General features: G+C 39.4%; 1 protein-coding gene across 1 annotated transcript in view; it reads right to left on the reverse strand.

Moving 5' to 3' along the window:
* Positions 1-8,420, reverse strand: part of WDR11 (WD repeat domain 11) — a 54,126-nt gene extending 45,706 nt beyond the window's left edge. The window contains exons 1-3 of the mRNA XM_082854889.1: positions 8,292-8,420; positions 7,181-7,292; positions 798-951 (exon numbers count right to left, since the gene is read on the reverse strand). Coding sequence (XP_082711015.1) covers positions 798-951; positions 7,181-7,292; positions 8,292-8,377 — 352 coding nt within the window. The 5' untranslated portion in view covers positions 8,378-8,420. The remainder of the gene's footprint in view (positions 1-797; positions 952-7,180; positions 7,293-8,291) is intronic.
* Between the last annotated feature and the right edge of the window lie 1,333 nt (positions 8,421-9,753).

Raw genomic sequence — 9,753 nt, forward strand, 5'->3', positions numbered from 1 at the left:
TTGATAGGAAAAGCTAATTTTATATAAAAATGAGCTGTCTGGACATTAGAATCTAGAGGTCAAAATTTCCAAGTAATCTGAAATATTACTTCAAAGAAAATACAAAGCAATTTACACTATTCATTATTTAAAACTTTATGTCAAAGACTGTCCTAGCCATGATCAATGTCAGACTCTCCTAATGTTTTTGTGGAATTACTTAATGGGACTTTACAGAATTTCATGTTTTTCCATAACAATAAAGAGGATAAGGATCTAGTTCAATAGTACAGTAAGTACTTGATAAGTATTTTTTAAATAGTCATTTAAAAGATTCACTCAGTCAAGAGAGCCACTCAGTCAAAGCCTGAAGAGCCCAGGAATACTGTATTGATTATAGGTCAGTAACATAAGCAAGCAAACAAATGATCTATATGAAAATGAGGAAAAAATTGTATCTCTATTAAGAGAAAGTAAGCACTGAGGGCTAATTCAAAAGAGTGGTTCGGGCCAGCTTACTTATATTCTAGCTTACATTTACAAGAGTTTACAGCAGCTTAATTTTTCTCATCATGCTCAACTGAGGGCAAGACTGAAATTAATGCATTTTACCAAAGCACAAATCAACTGAGATTTGAGGAAATAAGCCCAGAAGCGTATTGATAAGGAAAAGAAAGCTAGATTCGGATCAGCAGAACAGGCTAAACACAATCAAGAGTTAACTGAGAAGTGATGAAATTAAACGAAAGGGAAAAACCAACCACTCTAAGAGTAAGTGTATTAATACAGACGCTTGGTGGAGTACAGACTTTCCTCACCCTGAATAGGCTTGGCATGCTCTTGGATCTCACACTGAGCTACTCCTGCTGCTACATCCCAAACGATGATCTTTCCATTGACATCAGCAGAAGCTAAGCGCAAGGAATATGGCGAGCCAATGTTATGGTGATAATTTTCCCTGGCCCATTTAACCTAGTATCAAGAAGAAATCAAATCAAGTAAATACTTGCACTGGATGAAACTATACACAATTTTCATAAAACGCCAACTGGAACCCAAACTCCATTCTACACTTATATTATAAAAAAAGGAAACTAGGGAACCCTCCTACACTGTTGGTGGGAATATAAATTGGTACAGCCACTATGGAGAACAGTATGGAGGTTTCTTAAAAAACTAAAAATAGAACTACCATATGACCCAGCAATCCCACTCCTGGGCACATACCCGGAGAAAACCATAATTCAAAAAGATACATGCATCCCAATGTTCATTGAAGCACTATTTACAATAGACAGGACATGAAAGCAAACTAAATGACCCTCAATGGAGGAATGGATAAAAATGTGGTACATACCTACAATGGAATATTACTCATCCATAAAAAAGAACAAAATAATGCCATTTATAGCAACATGAATGGACCCAGACATTATCATACTGAGTGAAGTAAGTCAGGTACAGAAAGACAAATATCATATGATATTGCTTATATGCAGAATCTTTAAAAAAGGGTACAAATGAACTTATTTACAAAACAGAAGTAGAGTCGCGAATATAGTAAACAAATTTATGATTACCAAGGGATAAGGGCAGGGGGAGGGATAAATTGGGAGATTGGGATTGACATTTACACACTACTATATATAAAATAGATAACTAATAAGAACCTGCTGTACAGCACAGGGAACTCTACTTAATACTCTGTAATGGGCTATATGGGAAAGAATCTAAAAAAAAAAAGTGGATATGTGTGTATGTATAAGTGATTCATTTTGCTGTATAGCAGAAACTAACACAACATTGTAAATCAACTATACTCCAATAAAAATTTTTAAAAAAGGAAACTAGCTTCCATCTTGAAAGTCAGAAATTTTTATTATTTATATTTTTTAAAAGTTGCAATTAAAATATTTTTGAAAATATCACAATGTTCCTGCCTTTAAAATATGAAAAATGATGCACAACCTTAGTAATATGGGGAATTCAGGTAAAAAACTCCAGAATACCATATCTTAAAATGGTATGATCATTGGTATATCATTTGATCACAGTAATAACCATAAAACCTAATTCTGACATAACATGTAAAATCCTAAATTGCTAAGCAGAATCTTTTCCTGCATTCTATTCTTCTAATTAAAAGGAGACAACTTACAGCTACAAAAACCTTGCAAAGGAAAAAACAAAAGCAAACAAAAACTCTGGCTATCCCTCTCATAAAATTGGAAAATAACGTTAACAGTTTTTTCACTAAAAAACAAATTTGTGCATCATAGTTTTAGTAATATCATTAAGAATAGTTTTTTTAAAAAATAAAAAACACAAGAATCCCAGCACAAAATCAAGAAATTAACTGAGCATCGAATACTGGCAGAGTAAGGAATAAAACACAGAGTCCTTACCCTGAGCCAAGGCCTTCCCTGGACACAACCTCCCCTCCCCTCTAGCTCAGAATCCTACTTGCTTACTTCAGAACATTTCCCACACAACACTTTTTAATTATTCTGTTTACTTTCTTTTGACCTATCACCAACCCTATCACCAATCTCATTCCATAGGGCAGGATCACCAAGGCCTCGCTCACATTTCTATCCCCCAGCCTTAACACAGTGCCTGCAGCTGACGTTCGAGTATGTGTTCAGTAAACTAACTTAACACCACAGACTCTTCAAATATATACCTATGTAGACATGTGTACACAGACACACAGATGTGTGTATTTGTAAGTAAGCACTCATAGAAAATGCTAGGTTAGGGAAGCATGCTAACCAATTCCAACAGCCTTCATGAAAAAGATGGAAACAAAAAGTTTTCTGAACTCCAGTGTTAAATAAGCCTTAGGTTTCTACTCCAACACATCTTTTCCTCAGGCAAGAATTTTTTTAATAAAATGTGTGCGTAGCCATATATATATGCATATATGTTTGAATGTGTATATACGTATATTCACATGTATGAATGTATGTATACTCTCCCTCCTCATTATTTGCAGATTCTGTATTTGTGAATTTGCTTACTCGCTAAAATGTATTTGTGATTTTATTTGCGAAATCAGTATTCGCAGTGCTTTTGCAGTCATTCATGGACATGTGCAGGGAGTGAAAAATCTGAGTCACTCAACATGCAACCGCATCCCAGCTGTGGTTGAATGAGGCACTCTTGTTCCAGTTCTCATAATGTAAACAAATGTCTTTTCTGGTCTATTAAGTACCACGTTTTTTGTATTTTTGTGCTTCTATGTTGACGATTTCACTGTTTAAAATGGTCCTCAAGCGCAGCAGTGAAGTGCTCTCTAGTGCTCCTAACCACAAGAAGTTGTGACGTGCCTTACAGAAAAAAGACACGTGAAATAACCTTTGTCCAGGAATGAATTATAGTGCTATCGGTCATGAGCTCAATGATAATAAATCAACAATATATAATGTCTTTTAACAGAAACACATAAAAAACAAGGTTATGTATCAATCAGTTGATGAAAATATTGTGACTAAAGGCTCACTTGGAACCACACCGTGTATTTTCCTGAGGAGCCATCAATGTTTCAGTATATGTTAACTCAGTGTTTGCAACAATTTTACAGAATAAAACTACCACAGATAAGAATTATTGTTGTGTGTGTCTGTGTGTGAGTGTGTAGTACTTGAATTCCATTTTTGTAAATGTCAAGCAGTGTACATATTTTAAAAAAAATCAGACCTACTAGAGAATGGATTTGAGGACACGGGGAGGGAGAAGGGTAAGCTGGGACAAAGCGAGAGAGTGGTAGTGTATATATGTCCATATATAATGTAAAATAGATAGCTAGTGGGAAGCAGCCACATAGCACAGGAGGATCAGCTGGGTGCTTTGTGACCACCTAGAGGGGTGGGATAGGGAGGGTGGGAGGGAGGGAGATGCAACAGGGAAGAGATATGGGGATATATGTATATGTATAACTGATTCACTTCGTTATAAAGCAGAAACTAACACACCATTGTAAAGCAATTATACTCCAATAAAAATGTTAAAAAAAATCACCTAAACACAGCATAATCAAACTGCTGAAAATCAAGATAAGGAGATGAGATGAGAAAAGATACAACGCAAACAGGGAAACAAAGACAAAAATTTCTCATTAAAAATTACCCAAGCTGGGAGATAGTGGAGTGATATCTCTAAAGCACTAAAAGAAAAAAAAGAAAAAGAAAAAAAAAACTGGTGAAATAGTTTCTCAGCCAAATAAAAGCTGAAAGGATCAACCAATAGCAGATACGTGCCTCAAGGACTTAAAGGAAATTCTTCAGGCAAAAGGAATATGACGCCAGACTGAAACACAGATCTACACTAAGAAATGAAAACTCCAGAAATGCCAAAAAGACAGAAATGGTGTTGGGGGGGGGGGGAGAATATATTTTTTCTCAAAAAAAAAAAAAACCCAAAAAACAAAACAAAACCCCCCCCATACCTAACATCAGAATTGAATGAATGCTTTCCTCCTAGGCTCAGGAATAAGACAAGAGTATCCTCCCTCCACTTCTATTCACTGTAGTAGAGGTCCTAGTCAACACAATAGCACAAAGGAAAAGAAATAAAAGACACCAGATTATCAGTGAAAAACCCAAACCGTCGTTATCTGAAGATAACATGATTGTCTATGTAAAAAAAAAAAAAAAAAAAAAAAATCACCCAAATTACCAGATCTAACAAGTTTAGCAAGATCACAAGATACATGTTAGTATTAAAAAAAAAAAATCACCTGGGGCTTCCCTGGGCGCAGTGGTTGAGAGTCCGCCTGCCGATGCAGGGGACACGGGCTCGTGCCCCGGTCCGGGAAGATCCCACATGCCGCGGAGCGGCTGGGCCCGTAAGCCATGGCCGCGTCCGGAGCCTGTGCTCCGCAACGGGAGAGGCCACAACAGTGAGAGGCCCGCGTACCGCAAAAAAAATCACCTGTATTTTTCTCTACTTCACATTACATAGAAAAATTAAGTCAAAATGGATCTGAAACTTAAATATAAGAGCTAAAACCATACATTCTTAGATGAAAACAAAGGTGTAAATCTAATTGACATTGGGAAGAGCAATGGTTCTTGGATACAGCAACAAAAGAAAACATTATCCCTACATCAAAATTTAAAACTTTTGGGCTTCATAGGGCACTATCAAAACAGTGAAAGAGAACTCACAGAATGAGGGAAAATATTTGCCAACCATGTATCTGATAAGGGACTTGTACCTAGAATACATAGAGAACTCTTACAACTCCAAAATTTTTAAAAATACAATTTTAAAATGGGCAAAGGAATGAACAGACACTTCTCAAAGAAGATATACAAATGGCCAAAAAACACATGGAAAGATGCTAAACATCACTAGCCATCAGGGAAATGCAAACCAAAACCACAATGAGAGCAACTTCATATCTGCTAGGATGGCTATAATCAAAAGGACATATAATAACAAGTGTTGTTCAGGATGAGGAGAAACTGGAGCCCTCGTACGCTGCTATAGGAATGTAAAATAGCGCAGCCTCTTTGGAAAATGGTCTGGCAGTTCCTCAAAAAGTTAAACATAGAGTTGCCATGAGTCAGCAATTCTAATCCTAGGCATATACCCAAGAGAAATGAAAACATAGGTTCACACAAACAGACTGTGTACAAATGTTCACAGCAGTATTATTCATAATACCTAAAAAGTGGGAAATACCCAAATGTCCATCGATAAATAAATGTTGTATATCATACAGTGGAATATTATTCAGCAATAAAAAGGAACAGAGTACTGACATATGCTACGGCATGGATGAACCTTGAAAACATTATTCTAGGTGAGAGAAGCTAGGCACATATTGTATTGTCTCATTTATTTGAAATGTCTAGAACAGACAAATCTACAGGACAGAAAGTAGATTAGTGGCTGCCTAGGGATGAAAGGGATGGGGAAAAGGCATGGGTAGCAACTGCTAATGGGTACAGGGTTTCTTTTGGGGGTTATGAAACTGACTGTGGTGACAGCTACACAACTCTGTGGATATACTGAAAGCCAGGGAATTGTATGCTTTAAATGGGTGAATTTAAATGGTATGAATATCTCAGTAAACCTGTTAACAATGAAAAAGACCCCCAATCTCTATCTCCAATTGTAACAACTCCCCTAAAATTTCAGATCAGTATAATTCAATTGCCCCAGGTGTCTCAGACTTTGCACATTAAACACTTAAACTCACCGACTTCTCACACACTCACCTCATCAAAGCAACACTGCCATTCAACTACTCAAACAGAAACCCTGGAGTCATTCTATTCTGACTCTCCCTTAAGACTGTTTACTACAAAGGCTATCAAGTTTACCTCTTAGCTCCTAAATGGAACTCCTTCACGCCTCTGCTTTATTTTAGGCCCTAAGAATTTCCTGCCCAAATTACTGCAATTCTCCTAAATGATCCCACTGCCTTGTCTTCCCTTTTTCCAACAGATCCTCCACTGCTGCCAGAATGAGTTTTTCGAAAATGCAAATACGATCATATCAATCTCCTACTTAAAAATCCAGATTCCTTCATAATCTTACAAACCTTTTGGGGCAGGTGAATTTCTCCAGCTGCCTTCTTTCATCACTCCTACATGTGTATCCCATCTTTTAGCCATCCTTACACATATTACTTCCCTTTGTGTATATCCTCCCTTTTTCCTGCAGTGCACCTCTCCCAATTTTCACTTGGCCAACTACTGTTTACAGTCCCTAAAATGAAAAGACTTCTGAGACCCTCCTCTGGTCCCTAAAACGAGATGTCCTGTAGCTCCTTTGTCTTTCCACAGCATATTAGGCAGGTCTCACTTACCACACTGTATTTGTATGTTTTCTTTTCATTCTTCCTCACTAGACAATGAATTGCTTGAGGGCTTTCATCTCTATATCCTTAGCACATGTTAGGTGCTCAAAATTGATGAGTGAATGAGTGGTCCAGTACATGGTAGAATTAGTGTTTTCCACCAGCTTTGAAATGACCTAAGAACTAGCATTTTAGCTCATTCTAGCTCATCTGAGCCATACTAGCTCATCCTGATGTGACATTATATATGGAAATACTAGGCTACCCCAAATAGAGTATCATACTTAAAACCTATTCAACATGTGTACATATGACTTACTGAGATTCTAGCGATATTTAAAACTTTGGAATAGACAACATGTTATAGGGTCAAAGCGGGATCTGACTTACCTTGACAACATCAGCTTTATGTTTTTCTAAAACTTGAAGCGTTTGAGCAGTATTGGAATCAATCACTACCACCAGCGAATGACATCCATAAGCAATTAAACCTTGCCAGCCCCTAACAAAAAGTGTTAAAGTTTAAGTAAAAAGCAAAGCAAAGCAACTTCACTCTTGCCAAGAGGCAGCCTAAATAAGAGAGAAATCTAACTAACATGCACCACCATTAATAAAATTATTTAAGCCCAAAGGCTAGTATTTGACATTATACCATTTAAATAAAATGTCTAGTTTAGCTTTAAAAACGCTTGTTTAGTTTTTCTTTCAGATAAAAAAAGAAGGTTCTGAGAGACATGCACGTAGAGCCGTGAAGACGTATAAAGCAACTCCTGTCGTCTATTTGTCTTTGAGGGCATATACCTTGTCTTATTCAACTTTTAATACTGAGCATCCGCAAAGTGCGTGGGATCATGCCCCCCCGGTATCTGTGATTAGCCCCGGTCCTTCCCACCAGATAAAAAAAGACAAACAGTGAACAGGAGGTTTCGGTACTCTTGCCAACATTTCCAGTAGCCACAGCTACCGCAGTTTGCGTTATATCTGTCTAGTTGTTAATTTGCAGCGTCATTTTACAGTAAACCGATAAAGGTGAAATGAAGTGCCGGCGAGAGCACCGGAGCCTGGCACAGGGTCCGGCACACTGTTGAATGAATAAAGGTAAGAAACAGGGATGAAAGAGAAAGAAGACAGAATGGGGACGAGAACGTGGTCAGGGGAATTGACATTGGGGAGAGAAGGCTGGAGACTGGAGACAGGTTCAGAGACGGGACTGGGAGGGTGAGGAAGGTGTGGGGAAAAGAGCAAAGAGAAACAGAGATGGTAGAACGAGGGCAAATATATCCACACAGGGAAAGTTCCCACGTAGGGCATTTACAGCTTTTATCGTAACAACAAAAATCCAGCATTTAAATGAAAAACTCCAAGTGCGAGGGCGGCACCCAGTCTTTGCGAGGCCGAACTAAGCGGGGGTGGGGGTGGGGGTGTGAAACCTCTTGTTTTGTCCCCTTCCCCTCACAAACTCCTGGCCGAGCCTGGCGGCCTCGGAGCCCCGCGCCCTCACCAGTCCACCGCCGCCTTGTTGTGGGCACTGAGGGCCCCGGTGAGGGTGCGCGCCGACACCTTAAAATTCACCGTGTAGGGTAACATCGCTGCGGCTAAGGCCGGCCCTCGGCGCCGACCCGCAACCAGGAAGCGGCGGCCACTACGCTTCCGTTCCAAACAGAGTCCGGGTGGCTTCGTGGGCGCCGCAGTTTGGTTCCACAGCCCCCAGATACGGCTTCCTTCAGGTTCCGCCACGACTATGTTCCGGCTGCTTCAGGATGCCGCCGCTGTAGCGGTTCCGCAGCTCTGCGTAGGAGCCGGTGGTTCCCGGAAGAAAGAGGTGCTGACTCCGGTTACGTCCGGTTTGTTCAGACTGGGACTGCGTAGACCTATGTGACCTGGTGGAAACGGTGAAAAGCAGGAGCTAAAAGCCCCAATTAGCCTTGCTGCCTTGGATTAGTTCACTTAGGGCAACTACCAATGACAGGCACTGTTGTAGGCATGGAAGATGTGGTGGTGAAGAAGACAAAGTCTCCGCCCTCATGGAGTTGATAGAATAAATGCATGTGTGAAGTTAATTGGATGAATGGAGAGAGTGAATAAGAAGAATGGCCGAAACAGAAAAAATTTGCAAATATGGAGAATACTCCATATCTGGCCTTGGAAATACTTAAAAAGCAACAACAAAATAGCATTTCTCCTGAGGCCAATGCCCTTTGCCTGTGTCTGTTTGTTGGGGTAGCTTTTCGTTTGCCAGTTTCTCCTCTGCTGCTCTCCTTCAAGTCAGACTCAATGACTCCCTCCTCTGTACTCCACACTTTTTTTTAATCCTTTAACACTCGACACAATGATTTCTTTATAATTTTTGCAGCCTTCTGTCTCTCCCCAAATACATTGCTAGTTCCTTAATCAACAAAAGGAACAAAGATAATGGTAATTTTGTCATCATGGGTCGTTGTGTCCACCTTATCACTCTTATAAAACAGATTTCTCAAAGATTACCGACAACGTCCTCTTAGTTGTTAAGGTTAATGAATACATTTTGGCTTTTAGTTATTCTCTGGCTGCTTCCCTTCCCTTGCTGTCCTGCCTTCCCTGCCCCACATCCTTCCCTACTGATGATACTTTGGGGCTAGCAGAGATACCCATAACCACAGATCTAAATATACCACTGCCTTATTAAAAATCATTGGTGCCTCCTGTGACAGAGATTGCTAATTGTCTCCCAGAATTTATTCCCCTCTTCTTTCTTAGGAACGTAACCACAATTTGTTTCCAGGCACATTATCACTCCATTAAATTAATACATACCCCAGCTTCCCTTACAACTAGATCAAGTCTTGAGGCTAAATTCTGGCCAATGAGATGTAAATGGAAATGTGTAGTGACCTCTGAGAAACCACTCTTCTGTGCTGTTCTTCTGTGCTATTTCAATATTTATACCCTACATTATTGTTATCTGTAGATATGTTTGTCTAGCA

Source organism: Leucopleurus acutus (assembly GCF_964270905.1).
Source record: "Leucopleurus acutus genome assembly, chromosome: 14".
NCBI classification, from domain to species: domain Eukaryota; kingdom Metazoa; phylum Chordata; class Mammalia; order Artiodactyla; family Delphinidae; genus Leucopleurus; species Leucopleurus acutus.